The sequence below is a fragment of the Falco peregrinus genome, chromosome 1 (assembly GCF_023634155.1).
Source record: "Falco peregrinus isolate bFalPer1 chromosome 1, bFalPer1.pri, whole genome shotgun sequence".
NCBI classification, from domain to species: domain Eukaryota; kingdom Metazoa; phylum Chordata; class Aves; order Falconiformes; family Falconidae; genus Falco; species Falco peregrinus.
In genome coordinates this window covers 71,179,080-71,204,665 of record NC_073721.1, presented here as the reverse complement: position 1 = coordinate 71,204,665, position 25,586 = coordinate 71,179,080, and the positions used below count along the sequence as shown (strand labels likewise).

At 37.8% G+C, this 25,586-nt stretch overlaps 1 protein-coding gene across 4 annotated transcripts; it reads left to right on the top strand.

The window, feature by feature from the left end:
• The first annotated feature begins 2,357 nt into the window (after positions 1 to 2,357).
• G2E3 (G2/M-phase specific E3 ubiquitin protein ligase) lies at positions 2,358 to 25,435 on the top strand. 4 transcript variants are annotated; one of them, XM_005240901.4, is made up of 16 exons: positions 2,358 to 2,515; positions 5,215 to 5,270; positions 6,304 to 6,401; positions 8,243 to 8,344; positions 8,953 to 9,077; positions 10,741 to 10,906; positions 11,575 to 11,681; positions 12,698 to 12,814; positions 14,179 to 14,303; positions 14,407 to 14,536; positions 15,219 to 15,344; positions 16,490 to 16,797; positions 17,477 to 17,658; positions 17,834 to 18,006; positions 20,105 to 20,304; positions 20,940 to 25,435. In XM_005240901.4, exons 2-16 carry the CDS (start codon positions 5,234 to 5,236, stop codon positions 21,170 to 21,172), a joined length of 2,229 nt encoding a protein of 742 aa, XP_005240958.1. In that variant the 5' UTR covers positions 2,358 to 2,515; positions 5,215 to 5,233; the 3' UTR covers positions 21,173 to 25,435. The 4 variants fall into 4 exon arrangements, with proteins under 4 accessions (XP_005240958.1, XP_027647467.1, XP_027647466.1 ...); XM_027791666.2 differs by having other exon boundaries at positions 2,358 to 2,523; XM_027791665.2 differs by lacking the exon at positions 2,358 to 2,515 and adding an exon at positions 2,549 to 2,893.
• Positions 25,436 to 25,586: the final 151 nt, after the last annotated feature.

The following is a 25,586-nucleotide window of genomic DNA, read 5'->3' as shown; positions in this document are numbered from 1 at the left end:
ACAAGAATGGTACTCTACACTTCTTGAAAATGTGAATTCAAATCCATGTAGGAGGATGGAATCTACTCTAGATTTTTCATATAGGAGGTAGGTGCTCAGTTATCGGATAAAATGGGATACCCACCATACTGAGGCACATTTAGGAAAACCAATGTAATTTGTTAAAAACAACTTTTTTTTTTTTTAAGAAAACCAATAATTACCTATGATTGCCTGTCTCTACCTTTTGCCCTATTTCACATCCAGAGACACCCCACTTTTTCAGAAGTAGACACTGTAAGGATATGTGGAATTTTAATTTTTTTTTTAAACGTAAATAATTTTTTTCTGAGGATATCTGACTGACAGGTGTTTAACATGCAAGACTAGGACAACAGGCAGAATTAAGCCCCATCTGCAGGCTTATCACAGACCCAGGAGACAATGCCAAAGACCAGAAATCTCAGGCCAGCGATGGGCCATTAAAGGAACCACTCAAAGCCTTGAGGAGATTCAACTAGAATTTTCTAACTGATTAGGGGGATGGTTATCACAAGTCACTCAGGGAAAAACAAACTTATGGGATATTTCAGGGCATTTGTATGATTGTGCAAAATACATCATGGGATTTTTAGGGGAAAGGCCAAAGATGGGGAAAAGGTGGGATGAAGGTACATTGAGGACAAACAAGGGCAGGAAAACAGAGGGGCAGTGGGGCAGCGGTGGGCAGCTGTGCGAAAACAAGCTTATGGGCAACACATCTGCCAATCCAAGTCCTATCTTGTTCCCCGGTAAGCTGTCTGTTCTGTCTGTGTGTGCTGCTAGCAAACTTTAAGCCAGGGTAGCTAGCGAACAGGATAAGTGGTCTGTGACTTACCTACTGGAGAGAGCTGGGGTCTGGCCTCAGGTACTGCAGAGACTCCAGATTTGCCAGGCAAGTTCTGGGAGTGGGGGGAACACAGGTCTGGACCAGGTACTGGAGAGACCTGCCAGGTTATGACAAACAGCCGAAGGAGCAATGTGAAATAATCCAAGGAACTGATAAGGCCAACAGAACACAGACATAACTGACCCTGAAGAGTCTAAGAGAACACAGACACAGTGACCCTGAAGAGTCAATGCTGTGGAACTAGGGTAAGAACAACATTTGCAGAGGCACCAAGTGCTGAGACTACTTGAAAGTAGTCTATCCTCATTATATTATAATTATAATAGGAAAAGTAACTCCCCTAGAAGCAGAAACTTTGAACAGGTAGCCCCCCCACCACCACCACTTCTGGAGTGTGCATATCATATATAGTATCACGTAAAGAGTTATCGCCAATCATGTATGACGACTAACATCTCTGTTTGTTAGACTATATAAACCTCCTAAAGCCAGGAAACGGTGTGCTAGCTGTGTGGGCTTCCCACCCAGCACCCACCTCTGCGCAGACATGAAACTAACCAGCATCTCACCTCTGTGTCCATCGGCTTTCGCACACCAGGGGAAGAACCCTGGTTTGGGGACAACGGTTACGGGGTGGTGAGGTGGGATATCTGCTGCTGACACTGCCTGGCAGGTGGGTGTTGTACGGACACCAGCCCGGCGTTCCCACCAGGCCGAGGGACTGCAGCCCAGCCAGAGCAGACGGGGAAAGTGCTCGCCCATGTCCCAGGCCCACCGCAATAAGCGTCCCCTTGACACAGCCCACCATTACAGCGGCCTTCAGATAGCATGAACGTCGCATATAGAGCGGTAGCTGGGGAACGCTGTGTCACTGTAGCAAATGTCCCTGTGGCCCAGTGGGTTTCCCATCAGCTATGGGAAAAACCCGGCAGCACCGCAGCCTCACGGGGGGCAGCTTGGGACCCTCGAGATCAAGCTGCAAAGGATAGTCATTTAAAACAAAACAAAATGGATTCCTCAGAAAAAAACTTTATTGTTTCCTTAGGCAAGTACTATCTGGAAAAGACTGCCTGGTCTTAGGGGTCTGCAGGAGGGAACAGTTTGCAGAGGCCCTGCACCTCGTCGGGACAAGATGATGGGGTCAGGCCAAGCTCCCACACGTTACCCTGTTTGCAGGGCTCTGCTTCTGGGCGGCGGCGCCCGTCCCCCCGGCGTTCCCAAAAGCCGGGCAGCCCCGTAAAACACCGGCACCGGGGCCCCTCCCGCGGTCCCCCGGGCCCTGCCGGTCCCGCCCGCCGGTCCCGCCGGCACAGCGCCGCCCTCGGAGCTGCCACCCCAACCGCCGCCGGGCCCTCCAGTCGAGCACCGATCTCCGGGATCGCACGTCTCCCCCCAGCGAGCCGGCGCGCCCGGCGAGAGTAGCCGAGCGCCGATGGCGCGGATGGAGCACGCGGCGGGGGGCGGGGCGAGGGCTGGCTTCCCGCTTCCGGGAGGACGGCGGATGTTGGTGTTTGAATTTTCTGTCAGTTAGTGTGGGCGGCTCGGCGTGGGGCGGCCGTCAGAGCGCGGTGTTGACGGGGCCGCTTACGGGGTGATTAACGCCTTCAGCAAGGCTGCCTCTCGCTCCGGGGTTGGCTGAGGCCGGGGGTAAGGAGGCGAGTGCCGCCTTTCGGAGGACGAGGCGCGGCGGGTGGGGCGCTGAGCCGTCGCCTGGGCAGCGTGAGGCGCCGCGGCAGGGGAGCGGGAGCCCGGCTGCTCCGTGAGGGGGCCGAGCAACGCGCAGCGGCTTCCCAGTCGATGTCTGCGGAGCAAGCCTGGCTCCCGCCGCCTGTCTTGGGGCAGGGAGTAACTGATCTGAGAGCTCTCTTCACCTTGCTTCTGGGAGGAAAGCTGGCGAGGGGCGAGCGGCGTCCCGCTGCAGCCGCGGGAGCGAAGCCGGCTGGGGGCCGCTTTCTCCTCAGGAGCTGCCGTGGCCTGTTGCGTCGTTTAAAAAGGCGCCGATCAAGTTTCGTGGTTGGAACCCCTGTGAGACTCGGAACAGTAAGCGGACGCCGGCACCTTGGCTCGGGGCGGGCTCCCGGGCAGCGGCGGGGGTCCCGCTGCTCCCGCCCCGCGGACGGGGACGGGGGCGTCGCGTTATGGGCGGCGAGAGGCACTGCCGGCACAGCGCGGATGGATGGGTCTGGGAGGGCTGCTTCGCCTGCGTGCTGGAGAACACGTGTGCCCGAAACCTTCCCTCCTGGGGTGGTGGTTTGTTTTTTCTTTTCCCATTCTCGGGTTAAAAATAACAGTTAAAACTACCTTTTGTTCTGGAGTAGTAAAGAGCTGTAGAACTTAGCAAAACCCAAGTATTCACTCTGAGGATTTTCTTAGCCTATTTAAGCAAAGTAGGTAAATTCCGGTTTATGTTTCGTTTTTTGTAAACGCTGGGTGATCATGTGCGCCTGTTTTGCCTGTAGACTGATTAGGAATTGCTTTGTTCCTGTTGAGAGCCCTGTAGGAGTCATGTATAGAGCTCCAGTGGCTGTTCTCACTTATCTTTTGACATGCAAGTTTAAACTCTGGGCTCACCTTCCTGAAAGAGTTTAAAGGAAAAGTAGAAGAAATTGGGGGGGGGTGGGGGCGGAGCGATCTGGCGATCTGTTTTGTTTTGTTTGGGCCAGGGAAAAGAAGGAAGGTGCTTTTCTTGTTTCTAGGCGCATGCATGCTTTCCCCTACCTGGTAGGGCTTTTTAGAACACACCAAAGTGAAAATCTGGTCTTGTGTGGTTATATATGGATTGGGGTTTTTTTGTTGTATTACCGTCGTACATTCAGGACTCTGGAACTGGCAGTGACCATTCTTGGGGAAATCTCGAAGAGAAGGGAATGTTTGTGAGCTGGGTGCTTCTCTTTTGCTCCCCCTGTACCTGATTATGTTTATTTTTTGTAGTTTAGGAAGAGGCAAGTGTGTTTCTGGGAAAACTGGAACCAGTTATGTAATCTGTGTGTCGGTGCTGCATGGTTCTTCACAGCCTCTTGACCTAATTTGGTTGCAGTGCCGTGTGTTTTCTGTTCGTTTTCCTTTGAGACCATTTTCTGGCAACGGTCTTTTGTGCACAAACTTCCTCGGCTGTCTAAAAAAGTGCAGCGGCGCAGAGCTGTTGCTTTATACCTGGGACTGCTGCCTCCATTCAACTCCTTTCTTAAAGCTCCAGTAAAATGGCTGCAGTACTTTATTTGCAATAGGTTGGATTAGCCTGAGGTTTGCTTGAAGCCTGTACCTGGCAGTCACCTAAACTGCAAGTAGCAAAACTCCCATAGCTCTGAGTCTGTCAGGCTGCTGCGTAGAGGCTGGGTTTCTTGCCGGCTGCCTGCTCGCTCAACCGTATGTGGGAGATTGTCCACCTGCCTGTGAGATCAAGCGTGGACCTGCAGGCAATCACCCGGGATTCTTGTTTTGCAAAACTTTAACGCAATGCTTTCTTCAGCTTCCTAAGTGAAAGCAAGGCAAAGATCTACAGGTGTGTTCCTAAAGGCGCTCTCCTTTGCGCTAGAGGAAGAATAATCACCTTAGTGCTGGGGTGAAAAAACGTATCTTCTTTTTTCCAAGGTGGGCAAGGTTGCATGGTGTAACCCACGGTAAAAGGCCAGCTCCTGGTATATCGCTGTTGGGGATATAATTTTTAGGAGTATGTGATATTCGAAAGAAATGCGGGTTTGGTCAATGTCTCTAAATTACTCTCTGCTTCAGAATGTAAAATACTTAGTTCTAAATAGTGTAAGTACCACTGGATGCATGGCCCAGTTTTGGATTCCTCACCTTTTTTTTTGTTTGTCTCGGATCAGGATTTCTTTGACTAGGCCTGCTTTTTCTCCAAACAGTGGAGATTGTCTTCATAGTTATGTCACTATCCTACCTAGTGAACTTTTTATTTCGGTGTTAATACAACTTTTATTTGAAAAGGTGTCGCTGACACTTCTTTAGTCGTCCTTGGATCGATGTTTTTGATGTTTAAAAGACACACAAATTCTTCTGTACGCTTAAATCTATACATAACTAGCTGTTGCACTGGACTTTATTTTCTCTTTTGAAAATAAAGTATCATGGTAGTTTGGGGGAATAGTTAAGAGTTTCTACTTGTTGCATTGGTCTGGGAATATTTTTTCTGAATATTTGCATCCTGCTTTCCAAACCCCTGTGTCTCACAGTGACAGCGGAATTATGATATTCTTTTCTTCTTGATCCCATTTTTTTTTTACTGTGTTGGGTTTTTTTTCAGTTTAGAATTAAATGTTAAACTAGTAGGTAATAGTGGTTGTTAATGTACTAGATATATTTAACACCTCATGTTTTTTTCATGACAGCCAGCCAGAAGAACTCAGGATGAGTAAAACCAAACTTTTTGACGTTCAAAGTCCATGTAAGTAAGGTTTTTATTAAATAGTTACAGAAATCTTTAATCTGCATATATACCACTAAATATAACTTGCTTTATTTGGGTTCAAAGGGCAGGTGGATTTTCAGTAATGAAATTGTGTTGGAACCACTTGTCTTGGGGAATGAAAAAGAAATTACTTGTAAACTTCCTTGGATTTGTCTGCTGTAATTGGAATATTTAAAAATAGTCCCTTCCACAGATGTTTTAAGAGCGTAACCTTGGGAATTCAGCTGCCAAATCACACACAACTGTGTTTGCAGTGTATGATTCCAGACTTTCGTAGGCTGAAGCAGTACTTCTATTCTCATCACTACTATGGTTGTTCTTGATGTTAGAATATTGAAATGTATCTTTTGAGAACTGAAGGGAAGAAATGGCTGTGGAAGTATGTTAGTGGGCTAGGAACTACAGAAGTGGGGAAATCCTCCAAGGTTTTAGTTGACTCCAATGTTGTCTCAAATCCTTGAGTTTTGAAACTAGCATATTTTTTAAAAGCACTGGTGGTATACATATGGCTTGATGTAGTCAGGATACCATTCATACACCTTGTACAAAGGTTATCACACATAGTTACACAAAGAAACGGTTCAGTTTCTTCATGGATTCTGCTGTAGTGATGCCTTTATGTACAATACTGAAAAAAATTAGATGACCTATTTAACATGCATCTGGACATTGTTGGCCATTCGATAATTATCTTTGGGTGTTTTGAGAAGAATGTTTCAGTTAGCTCAGTCGGCTTGTGAATTTAGCTTGGGTGATGGCTCTCTCCTGAATCAGCAGACGGGTGGAACTGATGAAGTATTTTCTTTTTAGTAACTAGAGAAGGAACAAATACTACCATTTTCTGTATTTACTATGGAATTCTATTCTGAGAGGGGTATCTACTGTCCCATAGCCAATAGTTCACTACAAGATGCATATGATTAAAAGAGATGAAAGTTACTGCTCTACAGTTGATCCTTAATAATTCCAGTACATTCACTGTGATTGTAAATATGGTCCTATATTTTAGTCTGTGTGCTCTGTGGACGACCAGATGACTGCCCTAAAAAGTATGGAGAAAAAAAGACCTATGCGGAATATAATCTCACTGTTCATAATTACTGTTTGGTAAGTATGTGGTATTGATCTTGGAGCTAGTCTGTTTTAACTGAAAAGAAAATAAAAATAAAGGCAGCAAACATTAAATAGTAATTACTTGTCCAAATAAATAAATTCCAACAAGCCTTTATTGAAAGCTAAATTCTGTTCGTGATCCATTTATGAATTACTTTGTTAGTTCTCACAACCTATCATAGCAACGAAGGTACATGTTAAGAGAAAGGGAACAGATTGCACCTACATATTCGCTTCTGTAAGAGAAGCGTAGTTTCAAAATTCGGAATGTGAAAATTCCACCCATTTGTGGAAAAAGTAGAGAAAAGTCGTCTTTTCCTTGTTTCTCATTAGTTCTTGTTCGGGTCCGAGTTACTCTTACACTACCTAGGACATTGTAACATTTAAGAAATAGTCTTACTTTTCAGTTCAGTAATATGCAACTTACTGATCTTACACAGCTACAGTATCACTTTTTAGTAGAAGCTTTTAATTTTAGCAGAGCTATGGATGTAGATGACAGCTGAGTATCTTTTGTTATCACACTTGGCACTTTCCAGGATTCATATTCTTAAAGGTATACTTAAACTGCCTTTCGAACTCCAATTTTTTGCAAGTCTTTAAAATAATATGACTACTTAAAAAAAAAAGTCAGTTTTTTTTGTTTAATTAATACAGTTTGAATTTTCCCCCCAAGTTTATAAAAACAGTCTCGAAAATATCAGGAACAATTTGGGGTTTTTTCTCAACCAGTTCTTTAAATATTTTGTTGATTGCAGATGGCTTAATAGATTGAATATTGAATCCTTTAAAGTGTAGGCCGAGCAATGGTTTTCTGAAGTTACTTTTTTTTATTCTTAAATAAATTTTAAGCATCTGGAAGGAGGTGTAGGTCTGTTCATCATAGTTTTGTTGCATACATAAGGCTGGATGAAGTGATAGGAAAATGTCCTTTCCTGATGGAGCTAGGAAAGGGCATGCTTGCAACACTGAGCCTTATGATTTCTAAGATACTTTACTGTAAGTCCTCTTGTAGATTTTGGTCCCTGCTTCTTTCTTAAAAAACAACCAAAATCCCATGATTTCACTTAAATATGGTAAGTATTATATAAGAAAGGGGTTCTTCTAGAAGGAAGCCAGTTACTGGTGCAGTTTTGTTTTTTCTTCCAAATGTCTCATGCATGGAAAAAATATATTTTTAATTGGGTTTGGTATGAAATTTTACATTTAGTTGACTAAAATACTGATAAAGCTCTAGTTAGAAAATGGTGCTCGTTGAAATTAAAAGGAGAATAGTAAAACGGTATTGTAAAGAATATATGAGGCATCAAGTTTTAAAACTAGTTATTTGAAGTTTGTGATGTAACTGCCTTGCTTAGTAACTTAATCAAAGTTATCATCAGGCTCTTCTGACTTGCCGAGTTACTTGATTCTGGTTTTTATTTTAATCCTCTTTGAAAGTGAATTACTTCTCCTCTTAGGTTGCACTTCAGTACAGATACTTCCTACTGTGCTTCACTATCTCTGCAGCACAATTGTCATTCGCATTAACTAAACTAACTTAATTTTATTTTCTCTGAAGCTCTGTATGCTTATGCTGTAAATAATTGATAATTATCTGAATATACTTCAAAAAGGAAGGTAAAATACACCACCTTTGGCTCTACAGCATTACATAAGACTTTGTTATGAAATACTTATTTTTCATGTTACTGTGTCATATCAGACAAAAATATAGAAATGCTTTGGATCAGTTTTTTAAAATGTTTGCACACAAGCTTTGTTAGACTGATGCAGTGTAGGTAATCAAATCTTTAGGCAGGTGAATGTTTTAAAATACTTAACTGTTTTCATAGCTGATGTCAAGTGGCATTTGGCAGAGAGGGGAAGAAGATGAAGGTGTAGATGGATTCTTAATTGCAGATATTAGAAAAGAAGTGACTAGAGCTGCAAAACTGGTAAGAATGAAGTCTGGTATTTACAAGGGGGAAAAAAGTAAGTGCACTTAGTATTGTCTTTGGGGGTTGTTTTGTTTTTTTTTCTGTAATGGGAAGTGTGCAGAGCCCATTCAAGAATGTGAATTTTACATTTAAGTAACAAGTATATTGGATTATTGGAAGCCACAAGGGACAATAAAACCTGCTGAAGTTTCCTAATATTTTTATTTCCTGGGTATGTTGCAGATAAATGAATAAGGGGAAAATACATATGCATAGTACCTCATGATGTTATGCTGAGCCTCAAGCTGACCCTGTATCATTTCACAGATGCAACTAAACTATGGGTGCTGGTAAAATAGCTTGTATTTTGGCTTACATATCACAAGTCACATGCATGTAAAACAATGCATAATCAAGTCTGTGAAATAACTATATTTGAAATATATATATTTCAAATCGGGTCTTTGAAATAGAGCTAAAACACAGTAGTCTTGTCACAGTTACAATCTATTGGCTGATATTTTTTTACACACTATGTAATTTTTTCTCTTGGCTTAATTCCTGTAATTTTATTTGGACTTTATAGATCTTAATGTTCTGTTATTTCTAAAACAAATTATTTCTAGAAATGTAATATCTGTAGGAAAAAGGGTGCTTCAATTGGATGTGTAGCTCCCAAATGCAAACGAAGTTACCATTTTCCTTGTGGGTTAGAAAAGGAATGTATTTTCCAGTTCATGGAAAACTTCAGGTGAGTTCTGGGATTTTGTTACTTTCTTACTTTCAATTCATTATATATATACAGGAATTAATTTGTTTTTTCATGGGTTGTCATTATATAGGCTATTAATTATAAGTGATGTCATGAGAAAAAATACCTGATTTGTGGAAAACATGAAGGCCAAGCAGTTATATTGCATACTTAGGACCTATAAACTAAAATCTCAACACTTCTAAAGATATAATTTAATGCTTCTAGAAGTAGTCAAACATTAAATTCTAAACTCTAAACTGCAAAATGGTTGGCTTTGGTTTTTTTATTTACCTACCTCCTGTGCTGCTGTTGAAAGGGCAGTGGTTTGACTGCTGTTCTCTCTCAGCTTTCAGAACAGACTGTGCCATTCTGTTGTGTTTCAAAGCACAAGACTTCTAGATCTGCTTATTAGCGATGGACTTAAGGAGACGTGGGTTTAATATCAAATGTCTCAAATGTTTTATTTTCTTTCATATCATCTGTCCAGCATCTTGGCTGTAGTCAAAATACTTCCAAGTGCGTTTGATCATAGCTTTATTCTGCCTATTGTAAGCTGAGTTTGTAAGGTGGGTGGATTGGAGTCTGACAGGCACTTAAACTTCTTAAATAAACTAACTGTATTAAGTCAAGCACATGTAAAACCAATACATTTTCAGAAAGACTTTTTAGACCTGCGTTTCTTTGCTGTCTTAGGTCTTTGAAAGTGTGCTAAAAATTTATCAAGCTACCTATACTCTGCAGAATCAATATGCAAACTCAAAATTGCTCCTTTAATGACATGATAACATTAAAAATATAGGAAGAACTTGAGGTTCTGAGGACAGGGAACATGTTAATAGGACTAAAAGAAGTTTTGAGCAAAAAGGGGGTATATGAGCTCTGTAATTTACAGAGTATCAGTTGGTAATATGCTTCTTCCTTACTATTCTGTTGATTTGCTCTGTTAGATACATAATTTGTTTACATGTGTATTGTGGTTTAATCCTGGTAGGCAGCAGGGTACCCCACAGCCACTTGCTCACTACCCACAGCTGGATGGGGAGTGAGTTGGAAGGGTAAAAGTGAGAAAACACATGGGTTGAGATAAAGACAGTTTAATAGGTAAAGCAACAGCTGCATGTGCAAGTAAAGCAAGGAATGAATTTACTTCCCATGAGCAGGCAGATGTTTAGCTGTTTCCAGGCAGGGCTTCGTCATGTTTAAGTTACTTGGGAAGGCACATGCCCTAATGCTGACTGTGTCACCCTGCCTCCTTTTTCCCCTAGTTCTATTGCTGAGCTTCATGTTATATATTCTTTTGATCATTTGGAGTCTGCTCTCTGGGCTGTGTTCCCTCCCAGCTTCCTGTGCACTCCCAGTCTGGTTGCTGGCGGGGCAGTGGGAGAAACAGAAAAGGCCTTGATGTTGTCTAAGCACTGCCCAGCAATAACTAAAACACCCTTGTGTTACCAACACTGTTTTCATCACAGATCCAAAACACAGCACCATACAAGCTCCTATGAAGAAAATTAATTCTGTCCCAGCCAAAACCAGTGCATGTCTGCCTTTTTAGCTTGTTGCCAAGCATTTATTAATGGGAAATTAATTTTACTATTCTCAAACTTTATTACGAAGGTTCTTAAAATGTTTTGATAAGGGAACCTTCAATTATTATTTTTAGATCCTACTGTTGGGAACATAAACCAGTCCAAAAGCTTCTGAATAAAGAATCTGGAGGAACTTCACAGTGTACAATATGCCTGGATTTAGTTGAACAGCTTCCAGCGTACACTGTACTGAAAAGCCCTTGCTGTAAAAATGCTTGGTTTCATCGAGAATGCTTGCAGGTAACACAGATTCACCTTTTTTCTTTGCACCCACAGAGATAACTCTTCTGTTTTGTTTAAAAGCAATGGAATGGTTGCTTAAAATTGGGTAAAATTGCTTAGTGTTAATATAGGCAGTAGGTATGGAAATACGCTAGGTTTGAAGGGCAATGCTATAATTGTGTTTTGGAGACTAGTGTCCTAAGAAAAGGATTTTTTTATGCTATTAATTTTCTGCCGCCCACCCCGTTTCTACATTTGTGATACACTTCATACTTTTAGCTATTTTTAGAAACTGAAGCCTAACCTAGGTAGTTGCCTTCTTGCAAGTCATTATTAAATGCTAAAAATGTAATTTATCAATTGTCACTTCTCTTTGCCTAAGTCCAGAGCTTGAAACAGTTATAAGGTTCTCTTTGTAAACTCATTCTAGATCTGAAGAGGTTGACTGAAAAGGATTGTGCTTTTGTTTATGAACCTAATGGTAGCATGTGAGCTCTCCTTTAAAGGAAGAGAACATGCTCACCATTTGCTTCAATGTCAAGTGACATCCATATCAGCTTGACATCCACGCCAGGACAGTATCCATGAATATTATAGATATTACGGTATTATTTATTGGTATCTGAAGGATGGTTGTAATTCAATAACTGGTTTGGTGTGTTCTTGTGTTTTTTTCTTGACCACAGTATCAAGCTTTGAGTGCTGGGATATTTTTCTTTAGGTGCACAGTATGTAACAACAAGGACAAATTTCAGAAAGAAATGTTGAGAATGGGCATACACATTCCAGAAAAGTAAGTGATTTACTAAATGATCACTTCTCTATAAAAACTCTGACGGGGTGTAAAAAACCACTTTTAACATATTCTCTAGAACTGTATCTGTTAATATGTGAAACCTTAATTCTGCCTTCAGTAGTAGGGTATTTTGGTTTGATAAGGAGTAACGTGTTTCCTTTTAGTTATGCATCAGAATTTCAAAGGCCAAATAAGTAATCTCAAACATAAAGCAGGAAGCTCTGAAAAGACATTTTTAATGCCATTTAAAAGATCAAAACACTTCTTAAATACAGTTTCAAATTAACTTGAAGGTTGCTGGTAAGTGTGTTTTCTGTTCCCAGGTTCTTAAATAATGTGAATTTCTGTCCAGGCAGTATTATAGTTGACTGATTTGCTCAGCCATACAGCTTCTGTCTTCTCCCAAAGGATTGTTAAAGATATGTTTAGCATGAAAAACAGCTCAGAATTTTAGAAGCAGTTAAAGTTTGCACCATTTTTGGTGGGGCTCAAAATAGGATGAAGTGATCAGAATGATGTTTCTTTGTTATAAGTATTATTCTTTAATAACTATTAGTCTTTTCAGAGACTACCATTAATTCTCTCTGGAGACAGAAGCTCAGGATTTTGGAGAGGAAGAAGAGTCAGAATACTTGATGAACTTTGCCATATTAGTCTGGAAAAATCTGAGTTACTTTTCATGAGACCATTTTCAGTGGTAACCTGAGTAGACTCCCAAAACAAACATCCATGTTTGCTGTGAGAGAGAAAAGCGGAATGATGTTAAATGGAGCAAACATGCACTGAGATCATCTGAAAAATAATAAATAATCACAAGAAAAAGCCGTGAGTTTTATAGAATTAGTCTTGTTCCTAGACCTTTTTTTTTCTTACCCCTAGCTGTTGCCTAGAACGTTAAATGATTGAAATATCTTCATCTGGTTATTATATACGTCTATTCCAAAGATGGAGTAACCCATTTAAACAATTGGAAATACAGTTGTAATAACGGAATTTTTTTGCCTTGTTTATAGGGATGCATCTTGGGAACTTGAAGAGAATGCATATCAGGATCTACTGCAGTGTTATCAACACTGTGACAGTAGAAGATGTCTCTGCAAGAAAGGCAGAGACTATAATCAACCTGATAGGTATGCCACTTTTGCAGGAACATATAACCTAGGATGGATTAATTCTTTGGTGTTTTTTTATTTTGTAAACTTTATTTTATTTAAATGCTTTAATACTTTTCAGCATCAGGTTTTAATGTCAAGCCAAGACACACTGTCTAAAGTTTGTTCTACTCCCCATAATCTTATTTCAATACTAATTTTCTCAAATCAGGTTATAAAAGTCAAGAAAACCAAACCAATTGATTATCAGTTACCTTGTCCTTGTTCTCATTTGATACAGAGCTTAAGCAGAATTTGTATATCCACATAACATGTGGAATAGCATGTCTAAACTAATATTGCGTATCTCTCATTTAAAGCTTAATTCAACAATGTAATAATTAGAATACTTACTACCTGTACAAGAAATTCATGGAAGTACTAGACTTAGCTGAAAATTAACTAGTTGTGTAAAAATCAATCTAGCTGTGAGCTATCCATTTCCATGCAAATGGCAGTTAGAATATTGCTGATAGCTTAATGAGAGGTTTAAGGAAAAATTAAGCAAGTAGTAGAGCAGAATAAAGCCTTTTACACGATCACTTAACTTGTTAATTTTCTGCGTTCTTTCTTTTTTTGTGTGCTTCTGAAATGTGTCTCTTCTGTTGGCATGAGTGTGCTCAAAGCTGCAGAGCGTAGTCTTTGGAGACTTGTTTCTGTAGTACTGTTGTGATAGGTTACTCCCTGCGGGCGTCAGCTTTGCTTTGTGCAGATTTGACCAGACATTCCTTGGTTCATTCATGGTATGTGTGTACCTCAGGATTTACTTTGCCTTTAGGAGTTGTACCTTAGGCTTCCAGTATTTGAACTAATATCAGTCACATTGTTCCATTGTATGTTTAAGCAAAGAAATAAAAAAATTTATACAAGAACCCAACATATTTAAATGCTGTCGCTACTTAAGAGTCTTATTCAGAATGTGTGTTTAAAAAAAAAAAAAAAAAGGCAAACAAAAAAAAAGATACGCTCTTTTCAAAAATTTACTGTTTGGCAAAGCTGAATGGTGGATACCATGAAATACTAAGGACATTGCTAGCTAGCAACATGAAGGGAAAACAGGGTCTGCAAAGCTGTTGGCTTAGAAGCAGGGAAGCAACTAACTTCAGCTTGTTTAAATACAAGGTGCTGGAGCACAGGTAGCTCTTTTTCCTCTTACTGCAGCCAGGAATTGTGAGTACATCTTGTCTGAAGAAAGTTTGCCTTGATGATGTACAGTCCTACCAGACTGATAAAATTGTGCTTTATTCATTTAGTGTCTAGACTACGTTTACTGTTGAATGTACTTTGTTTTAACCAGCCTTGTTCTTCCATCTAATTCTAAATACATATGTTTTTAATTTTAGTAAATGGGAAATAAAGCGCTGTCAGTATTGTGGCTCTCGTGGAACTCATTTGGCCTGTTCAGCTGTGAAGTCATGGGAGCTAAACTGGGAATGCATGGAATGCAGAAGTATCATTTCAAAATCAGGTAAGTTACGGATGTGACAGTGGCTTCTTAAAACGATAAGATTTTAATACTATGTATTTTACAGATAGAAGATTAATTAAATTAATGTAATTTTATCATACAGGGAACTATAGGAAACGGAAGAAGCATCCTTTGGCTACCTCTGAAAAGACAGATGGGACAAGTTGTTTGCTGGAAGAACCATCTCCAAAGTGCCCTCGGCAGTCAGCTGGGTCGCGACGCAGTTTTCTTCAGTGTGTAATTTTCTGTTTTCAAGCAGAAACTGATTATACCATAAAATACTATTTTAACATGAGTTGATGGCTTATTCCATAGGAGAAACTTCTTACACTAAATAGCAAATTGGTTAAAATTGGAGTAAAGTTTAGTGATCGAACTTCTGAATAAGCTGTGAATTCCATATTTTTTGCTATAGTTATTTGCATTTGATGGCATGTAATTCAGTTTTTACTTTGATGAAATTGGATCTGTGTAAAAGGACTCAACAATTTAGAGGTAACTTTGAATGTACAAATGGCAAAACTTGCTGATAAGCAACCTTAGCTTTATTTTTTTCCATGTTAATAGTGTACTAGAAATCTAGCTTACAGAGATTTTTATATAAATAACATTTTCCTTTGCTGTAATAACTTTTCAAGTCTGTAGAAATTAATACATTTAGGTTTTACTCATTGTATCAGTCAGGACTTGAATCTCATATATGGGATGCAACAAAAACAGGATCCTAAACCACAACATAATAAAATACTGAATTATTTTTACAATTCCAGCTCGAGCACTGGGCTTCATGTAAATGAACGTATAAGTGAGATTCAGTACTGAAATAGGAGGAAACTATATTGCTACCTTTAAATTAGAGATGTTTATGCATTCTTTCAATTGTATCTCTTCTTAAAATACTGTTTTGGTTTATAGATCACCAAAGATAACGTGCCGGAACAATTTGTCACCCTGCTCACACCTACAGCTTCCAGCATCCAACAGAGTGACGATGCCCTTATCTCCACTGATGTCAAACAGGAACTGGTCCCTGAGGAAAAAGTATTTTCTTCTATTTTTCTTAAACTGAAGAGTAATCTAGCACATGGCTTTATACCATATTTCCTACAGAACATGGGGGTGGGTGTACACATATACATACATATGTGTGTTTATATATATAGTGGCTATTTATATGTTTGTATGTGTATGTACATAGTCACTGGAGAAATTGAGTGAGTATACTGAAGAGCTGAAGTAATAAAGGTTTCTGCTGTTTATAAATGCTAGAGAGAGGTGAGGAGAAAAGAATGATACCTATTGAGAATTTTTAGGTTAGGTAGTGAGGGGATCAAATCCCAGGAACAAATTTGTCCTTACCAAAACATGGCTAGCTGTTCTTTAGAAAAGGGAGAATAAAAAGAATCCTAATTATTCTCTTCAAATTAGACATGTCCTGAATTTTCAATGTTTTTGCGTTTGTACCATAGGAATAGTTTGTGATTATGCTAAAATCAGTGGTAAAATAACATGTTTTAATACAGAAAGTTCAGTTTAAAGATGCAAATTTTTTTTGTCTTGTTGTGTATACTTAATTTATGAATTCTACCTGTAATGTCTGCTATAAATTCTGTTAAGGGAATTGGTTACTTCTAGTAGGTAGGGTATTTGAAATAGTTTTGATTGCACATTAGGAAACAAATAAGGGGTTTCCTTAGACAGATGTCTTTTAAATGAGAGCTGCAACATATCTCCCTATTCAAATATATTTTTTATTATAGTGACAAAGAGTAAATATTAGTGAATAGTTGACAGTGTATTCTAATTCAGTTGCAAAACATCTCTAACATAACCATGGTAAACTCTTCAATTTCTTGCTTGTTTCACATTGTTCAAATGTAGAATGATGGTGTGAGTTGTTTGGTACTACATTGGTGTAACTGAATTAAGGAAATAACTGTTCATTTTACACCAAGGTAATTATTTCTACCTCTTGATTTTCCTAGTTCTTAGGGGTACTTTAAAATTTTAAAAAGTGCCAGTACAGAATTAAAACTTGAAGAATCTACACTAAATATGTCACTGATATAATTTAGGCAATATCTAAATGTACTGAAGTGTTTAAAGAGGTTTTTCCTAGTAGATTTTAACTGTTGCTAATTATGAGCAATAGACTTCATCTGAAAATAGATGCAATTTTCTTTTAGGCAATTAGGAAAGCAAAGAAGGCAAGTTTCTAGTATACTGAAGGAGTTAAAGCTACAAGTTAATACAAAAACTACAAGGCTTAACATCAATCCAGGAAATATCTGGAATAGTGCTTTAAAGGGATTTAGACAGCGCAACTTCAATCCTACAGAAACCATTGAAATAAAGTTCACAAACTGGAAAAACAGATTGAAGACAGATATTTCTGCATCAAAGCACCGTTTCTTCCAATTATTAATGCTTCACCTTGAGAATTCATCATTGTTTGAGGGCTCCTCTGCAAAGAACTTGTCCCTTGATTTTCAAGGTAATTAAGTGCTCTGTTCAAAAATACATTAGGAACTATGTAACTTGACAACCATGCTGCCTGAAGATTTAAAAACCTTTCAGTTCACAATTACAGCTCTGGTGAATAGAAATTTTTTTCAAATTTTTTTTGCTTTTCAATTCTACAGGGGGTGGGGTGCAGATCTGTCATAAAAACAACAAAAAATTGTTTAGTTGCAAAAGTTGATGACAACCAAGGGAAAAAATACGGGATGTAATTAGAACTTTTTCATTAAGGTATTTGTTCTCTACAAGTTAATTTCTTTGACCCACTTTCTCTGTCATTCATTTTTCTTTCCTCAAATTTTTAGAAGATTATCTCTGATAACATGCTCCCTAAAGACCCAAAGTTAGCTTCTTTGAGTTCTTATGTTTCAGCATTAAGTGTAACTTCTTCCACAGAGTTGAGTAGAAGAAAACTCTGCTCCTGTGTGTAAAAAAAAAAAAAAAAAAAAGAAAAAAAAAAAAAAAAAAAAAAACCAACCAAAAGAGAGAGAGATAAATACTGATATTATTGTTTCAACAGGCAGGAGATGACAAACCTCATTTGTTGCATCTCCTAAAGTAAGAAGGAATTGCATTATTTATCAGATTTTCTATGAAAAATAGAGGATTATTTTTATGCGTATATAATAAATATTTTTATTTTTCATTTGCAGCTGTAAAAGAGAATCTTTATTTTGAAGCTGGTAAAATGATTGCAGTTTCTCTGGTTCATGGTGGCCCATCTCCTGGTTTCTTTTCCGAAACACTGTTCAATTGTCTGGTATATGGTCCAGAGAATGTGAAGCCAGCTTTGGAAGATGTTGCTGATGTTGATGTAGCAGAAACAATAAAAATGGTAAAGAAAACTAAACTACTTGGCAAATTCTTGTTCCAGACTATATTTGGAGATAAAGGGCTTACTGAATGTAACTTCAGTTCAAATGAAAAAGCTTTTTGTATCTATACATATATATATTTATACATGCATGCATGTAGTAAACAAATGCCTACCTTTTTATCTTCTGATACAGATAAAACACGCAAACAGTCTGTCCAGCCTACAGTCTACGGTTCAAGACTGTTACAAATTCCTTGCTGCTGCTGGATGTTTAAGACCTGTAACAGCTTTGTGTGATAAGAATAAGCTGGTGGATGACCTGTTGATCCATCATGTAATCAAGAGAATTATTTCACCCCTAGAAAGGTTTGTTTTGTTTAAGTTTTTAGACTTCTTGGGGTTTTTTTCCTCATTGAAATACCAGATATGTTGCTAAAACTAACTTTCACGTGTTCTTACCTATTCTCTATTTAAACCAATGAAATGTACTGCAGTTTTCAGTGGATTAAGTAACACCTGTTAACTAGATAATTTCAGTCTTTCAGTTTAACTATTTCTCTACCTACCTGCTCTGTTCCATTTCTTGGTCATGTTCCTTTTTCAACCTTATGAAGAAAGCAGATACACAGCTGTAAACTGTAGCATGACAAAGACCTTTGTGCTGCATAATTTCTCTAGTTTGTTTGTTTTTAATTCAGAATTCCTCAAACTTATAAGTTTTAGGAGTGCTTAACATACATTTAGAGTTCAAATGAGTTTTCCAGAGTTCTAATCAGGGAGTTCGCATGTGCTGTTAGGAGGGTGATAATGGCCACAAGTGTAAGTTGGCCTACTTAGAATATAAGGAATGCATTGGTGTTTTTATTTGAGGTAGTGATGCCTTCAAATTGCTGGGAAAATTGCAGCTGTTGACTACTTCTTGATGGGTTTCTGACCTTACTTCCAATGTGCATTCTTCATCTGCTCACTAAAAAGTCATTGAACGTGAATTCTTCCAACAAGTATAGTTGAATTTGTACTTAACACATTTATGGTGTTCTTTGACAAGTCTGAATCAAGTGAATCTGCAAGAGCTATGAAAGCTAATTTTGAATGTGATGATTTTTAAACAAAGCTGTAAGTTTTCTTTCAGTCAAGGCCCTCTCTGGCATATTTGACCAATCCGTGACATATTTTAAAACTAGTCAAAGTGAAAGGTAGTAAGTAGCCTGCTTGTTTGTGGGAAAATGTAGTTTTGTGCAATTTTGGAAATGAGTTTAAAATGTGCAAAATTGAGCGAAGCAAGAATTTGCTTGTTAATATCAAGAACTGAGTAAGTAGAGTTAGTCACTTCAGCTATTCTACACCAGTGACTACACTTTCAATATCTGTTCTGAATTTTACTGATTCAGCCTATCAATATATAAGAAAATATGAGTTAACAGCTTAAGTAAAATTTTAATTATGATTTAACGTGGTGGTTAAATTGTAAAGCCAGTTGCTTGAAATGTTCTTATCCAGTACACAGTAACTAGTGAATTTTTTTCAACCCATAGCGCTGTTTAGAAAAAATAAAAATAGTTAAATCACAGAATCAGATTAGTGTAAATAAATAAATAAATAAATGCTTCCTGATATTCAGACAAAACCTGCTGTGTTTCAGCTTGTGCCCATTGCCTCTGGTCCTGTCACTGCTGAAAGGAGCCTGGCTCTGACTTCTTTACATGCTCCCTTCAGCTTTGCACACACCCTTCAGCTACTTCTATATGTTGAGAATTCCACCTGTGCTTTTTCTTTCTCTAGGCTAACCAATTGCAGCTATCTCAGCCTTTCCTCACAGGGCTATGCTTCAGTCCTTGAATCACCCTGGTGACCACCCTACGTATCTCTTGAACTGGGGAGCCCAGCACCTAACACAGCATTCAAAGTGTGACTTTACCAGTGCTGAGGAGAGGGAGAGGATCATCTCCCTTAACCTGTTGGCACCATGATTCCTAATGCAGCCCTGGACACTGTTATCCACATTTGCCATAGGAAGAAATAATAGCATTTAAACACATGCAGAAGCCAAATGAAGGCTGTCTTTTAAGATGCCTCATTATGCCTAAGGACAAGGAATTTAAGCTGTTTTCTAAAGGGATATTTGTAAGAAAGAAATTCAGTATGTTCTTATGTAAAAATTAAACCATGCTCGTATAGATAACTACCAGAAAATACAGTTAATTTCTGCATATCACTGGTATTCCTTTCATCTGCCTGAAAAGCTTCACAGAAACACTTAGATTGTTAAAATGGGATTTAACACATTTTTCCAAGATGGAAATAAAATGGGACAACTATGTACACCTTATTGCAAGGCTTGGGAGACTGCAGATGTGAAAAATTATTATGTCCAGCCTTAGACCTTTACAAAATGCAGAATACAATTAGTTACCTACTGGCTTTCTGATGCATGCTTGGTGGTTCTTTTTTTCCTTCCCCCCAGTTTTAGGCAAGGTTTGGAAACCCTGGGTGTACTAGAGAAATTTCAAATGCACCCGGATGTGTTCTCTAGTATATTGTGCCACAAACCTGAAAGACTTTCAGCAGAAGTTCTTTGTGATCTCTTTACAATCCATTCCTCATCAGATGTAAATGAAGTTGAAGGTGTCGATTTTTGGATACATTATTTGCAAGATGTGGAAAGTAAGTCATTTTTTGTTCTTCTCCCCCTTGTTCAGGGTATTTAGCTGCTGGTATACATGCAGGGCTTGGTTTTTAAGAGTTCAGTGGGGTAAATAAATGAAGGTTTTAGAGGTTGCTGTCAGCTCCTAATTGTTCATTCTTCCCCTTCTTCCTTACTAATTATAATTTCTGAAACTGCCCAGTTGTAATGCAACTTGAGGGGGTAAATGTCTGAAAGCTTGGTACCACAACTCCTATGAGTTTTTTTGGTTTTGTTTAAAAACAAACAAAACCTGTCAACAACCTGAATGGTACAGAAAAATCCTTTAAATCCCCTCTCTTCAGCTTTGCTGTGAACTTACTCTTACTAGATAGCGTGTGTCTCAAAGATAGAGAACAGTGGTCTCTTCTTGTAGAAGAGGGTTTTTCCTATTAACTTAAGATTTTTCAGAGCTAATCTAAGTGGGTTTTTCTTGTTAACATTTTTCTTCTTTGGCCATATAACTGCATATCCATTCAGCATACTAATCTGGGGGTTCCTGATTTCAGGGTCGTATCTCCCCCCCCCCCCCCCCGACATAACATGCAGGATAATGGCTTCTGGGTAATAGGCAATAAATGACTTAATCTAATCCTATTTTTATTTTTTTTTTTAGGTCGTGAGTCTGTAGTGACATTGGAGGATGTTTTGTTCTTTGCAACAGGCTCTTTTTCTGTACCACCTGTTGGTTTTGATCCTGAACCTGCTATTAAATTTTTGCATAGAAGGTATCCTGTTGGAAACAGACTCCTTAATTGCCTAGAGCTCCCTATAACACAGACGTATGAACAGTTTAAAAAGATAATGGAGCTCACAATCAGAAAAACACTAAGAGGTGGAAGTGAATAAATATTTTTTGCTTCTCAACTGGATGTTGGAAGCTTCAGTTTTCTACAGGAACATCTGCTTGCAAATGGCTACCGTATTTTTGGACAGTATGCTTAGTTTTTTCCCACTTTCCCCCCCAGAGATATGCTAGAAGTAGCAATCTTGTATTTCAATTTGAAAATTGTTTTCAATCATACTTTTATGTGTTGAATCATCTTCCTATTTGAAGGTGACATTGAGTCAGCAATTACTTGCAGAAGTTCTTCAAAATGTCTGCGTGTCTTTACTTTTGCTGTGGACACATTAAATGTTACCAAACTCTGTAACATTCTAGCTATTTCCCACAGGTAAGTATGTTGATTGTATTATATACTTCAGAAACTTAGTTATCAAAGTAAAATCGGGTACATTTTGAAGATAACTGCTGTAGAGCTTCCTCTCAAGTAAAACTGTGATGGAGTTCAGTTTTTCCATGTATAATTTTTCAGTAATTATTTTTATATTGATGATTCAGTTACATGTTGATAATTCATACAAACCTGTGAAAATTAAGAAACTTAAGTGTTTTACAGTCATTGTGATTAGTGTAGTAAAATATAATTAAGCTTTGGAGAAAAGCTAGGCAAAATAAGAAGGCACAAGAACAAAATCTGGTTGAACTTGAGTTTCTATTAAACAAAATCTTGGACATTTGCACACATTTCTGCATTCTACTGCTATACGTGATTTTTAAATTATCCATATAGCAAAAAATACTAAAAATTAGAAGTAAGTCTTGACAACAATAAGTGGTCTTTCAAAATGTAATAGAAGAGTTAATATTGTTGAGTATGAAAGTATAAGAATTTGTTGTTCATTAGAACACATTACTTTATGGAAGACAAAAGTTACTATTTTCCTAGGAATATGCACCAAAACTGTTTGGTGAACTAAAGGCAATCTACCATCGAGCTTGTCAATGCTTCACCCTTCTCTAGCTTTTAGCCTAAACATTTCCTGTTCAATTGTAGGTGCATTCTGAGGAATGCCAACTGTATAAAATACATTTCAGTTGTGCAGTATTTGTATAAATACCATTAAGACATAAAAAGAGGAGTGAAATTCCTACACAGTAACTTACCAATATTAGTAATACTAAAACTATGAAACTAAAAGGACATTTAAGTACACTTTTTTAATGTATACAAGTCTCTTTTTTGAAATTACTACCCCCCCTGTCAGTTTGGCCACCTATGCTATGTCCCAAACATGGGATGTGCTATAGATGTATATAGATAGGTATCTATATGTATATACCCACATTCTTCAAAATACTGCAAAGTAATCATATATTTTTTGTTGTTAATATAGCTTGGATTTAATTGAAAACACAAGCAGGATTGCTTGACTTTTGAATGCCTTGGCAAGAAAGTACATCCACAGTAAACTATAAACGGACAGGTGCTTCTAAAAAAAGCAAACTGATCTGGTTTCAGGTTCTCGTTTATGGTTCATTGCAAGTATTCCTCTAACAAATTGTATTATGAAATGCTAACTATATAGCAGCATGCTGCAACTCACCTTTAGTAGCAGTCAAGACTCAGAAATTTGAGACCATGCTATAAATGGTTATATACAGAGGGAGATGTGTATTTAAATTACACAGTTAATTTAACAATAGGTAGGTATTTTGAATTCTTTCTTAAACTGCTACACTTTCTCTTTCTTTCTTGCTCTTGGGAAAGGTGCTAATCTTTTTTTTTATACAGACCTATTTCCATCTCTGGGTAACAAAAAATGCATGGCATTTTAATTTTTTTTATTATTATTATTTCAAAGTCTCTAAATTATTGTAAGGCTTGGATGAGATTGGACTTAGCAGATTTGAAAATAATGAAAAATGCCTGATCTAAGTCCTGTCACTAGAAACTTAAGAATATTTGGAATTAAGGCACAGCTAGTAGTGTTTTTCTGGTTCTGAGCCAAAGGCATATTAAAGTCTCCTTTAAAATAAATGTATGAGCTCTTGGTGAATGTAACTTGACTTGTTTAGATACTAAGCATTTTCTCATTCTCTTCTGACATTTTTTCCTCCAATAATATTCCATGTTTGTAATCTGCATAATCTTTGAATGTCACGCTGCCAATGACTTCTTTATATTGGTACCCTTCAGAATGGTCTATTATCATTGCAAGGAAGGTGGTTTGTTACAAATTTATTTGCATTATAAGGATTTGTGTTGTATGTTCATATTTTTAAAATATAGCAATAAGTCTCCTACAGATAGAGTTACTATACTCTAGAAACGAATGGTGTACCCAGTACAGTATTCCTTTTTCTTGCCTGGTTAGAGGTAAATGTCTTCTATAATATTATTTTCTTTTTCCGCATAGGAAGTACAGAACTTACAGAGGTAGCAAGCAGTGTGTTGATAATTTTAAGGGATAATTCTTGGACTTCTGGTACCTGCAGTGGCAAGGGAAATTTGTTTAGAATAGAACTTGGAACTAAATAAACAGCATTTTAAAACGTTTAGCGGAGAAAGAAATAATGAATTAATGTGAATATAGGGCTTCAAGAACTGAGATAAAAATAAGCTTCACACCTTGTATTGCTTATTAGTTTTGAAATCAGCAGTTCATGGGCTTTAAAGGTAGAACTAACCTATCCATCAGCTCTAAGAACTGTTTTAAAACTATCTGCTATGCAGTGCTATATCGAACTTTGGACTTTGTACAACTTTGTAAAATCCTCTACTCTCTAACATTGCTTGAAAAGATTTTTCTTACACAGAACTTGTTCCCATTTTTTAATACTTATCTGTACACATTCAGGACAAGTTGTCTTTCTTGTCCGTTTGATCAGCTTTATCTAGACATCGTAATCTTTTGTTCAAGCTGTACTCATAAATGCTACTATGGAGAGGAACTTCCTCTATTCTGCTTAGTTTCAATGTTTATTTATATAGACCAATCCTAAATTTACCTGTAACTATTCATTAAATTTCCATTGAATAAGTGGATTTCCAATCCATCAAAACAGAAAGGTGCCTCTTGTCCGGAAACCATAAGAGCAATTTCTGTAGCTATAATGACAGTCAGCTTTTTAATTGCTGTAGGCAGGTCACTGAAGTGCAGTATTATTGGGTAGTTTTCATTTTACAGAAACTTAAACCTGAGGCACACCTGGAAATTAAGAAAGTTGCTTACTTTCAGTATTTCTGTAACAAAGGAAAATAACTGCATATACATTAGCTGTATTAAATATATTTTATAAAATTTGTCAGGGCCACAAGAGAACTATGGCAGACTGGTCTGTATCTGGCCAGAGAACTTCACCCCACAGTTACCAGATCAAACCCTAAGGTTCCATCTGGAATTAGCATGTCAGATAAGCTATTTATTTTCTAGAGCGATCGCTTTCTATAAACAATAGATGACTGTTAGTGGTTTTAGTATGGTCTCCCTAATAAATACTTTTTTAACAATTGTATTTTCTATCTGTTTGGGAAAAAAAAAAGAAATTTTTTACTCGCTTTCACACATGCAAAGGATGTTTATTAGAAAAAGCTGTTAACATTTTTAACTGCTTTATGAGTGAAATGTACATAGTCAAGAGGAGAAGAAATTAATACCAGTTTATACTTAAGGTCTAAATCATCATGTGCTGCACCTTTGACTTTTTTCATTAAGATGTTCAGTCTTGGGATTGAAAGATGAGGATTTTGAGAGAGGTACGTTTAAAATGTAAAGCAGAGCTTTAGTCATTAATTCACACATTCTGTCTGCCTTTTGAAAATGGTATCAAAAATTTCTCATTGAAATACAAGGAAATGCAACTCCGGAGACTACAAAATACGCTTTTAAAGTTTATCTTGATTCTGTATTCTATAGTAAAGCATTTTAAAGCTCACGCTTTACTGTTAAGGAAGTGAATTGCTAGTTGGATAAAAGAAATCAAAATGCAAACATTTCTGAAATGTCGAACTACATGTATACAGAAAAGAATTGTCAAAATATTGTTTGAAGAAAACCAAACCTTCTGATTTTTTGTACTGCAAGCCAATGTTTTTTAAAGTTATGGTAATTAGAACATTTTGCAAGAAAGTATAATTCTGTAAATACTTCTAGCTCTAACTTGAACTGCAGGATCAGTGCATGAAAGGTTGCATCTTTGAGCAACGTTATACTTGACAGATGTAGCATCAGTGTTGAAATAAGTAATTGTGGGAAATCATTGCACTTTGAACATATCCATGACAGTAAAGTGTTAAATGTCTGCTTCAGTAAATATGTAACTTTGGAGTTTTCTTTCTGGTGATTTAATGGGTTTTAGCTCTAGGAGTGGTTCTGTAGCTCTATTTGGGTACTGTATATACTTGTATGTGTATATAGACGTATGTACATCTATAGCATGTATCCACACCTGAGGTGGGGTACGTGGGGCAATTTCCCC

Coding starts and splice junctions, on each gene's coding strand:
- G2E3 (XM_005240901.4), top strand. CDS start 5,234: ATGAGTAAAACCAAACTTTTTGACGTTCAAAGTCCAT. Junction 9,078..10,740: donor CAGTTCATGGAAAACTTCAG/GTGAGTTCTGGG, acceptor TATTATTTTTAG/ATCCTACTGTTGGGAACATA. Junction 12,815..14,178: donor GACTATAATCAACCTGATAG/GTATGCCACTTT, acceptor TTTTAATTTTAG/TAAATGGGAAATAAAGCGCT.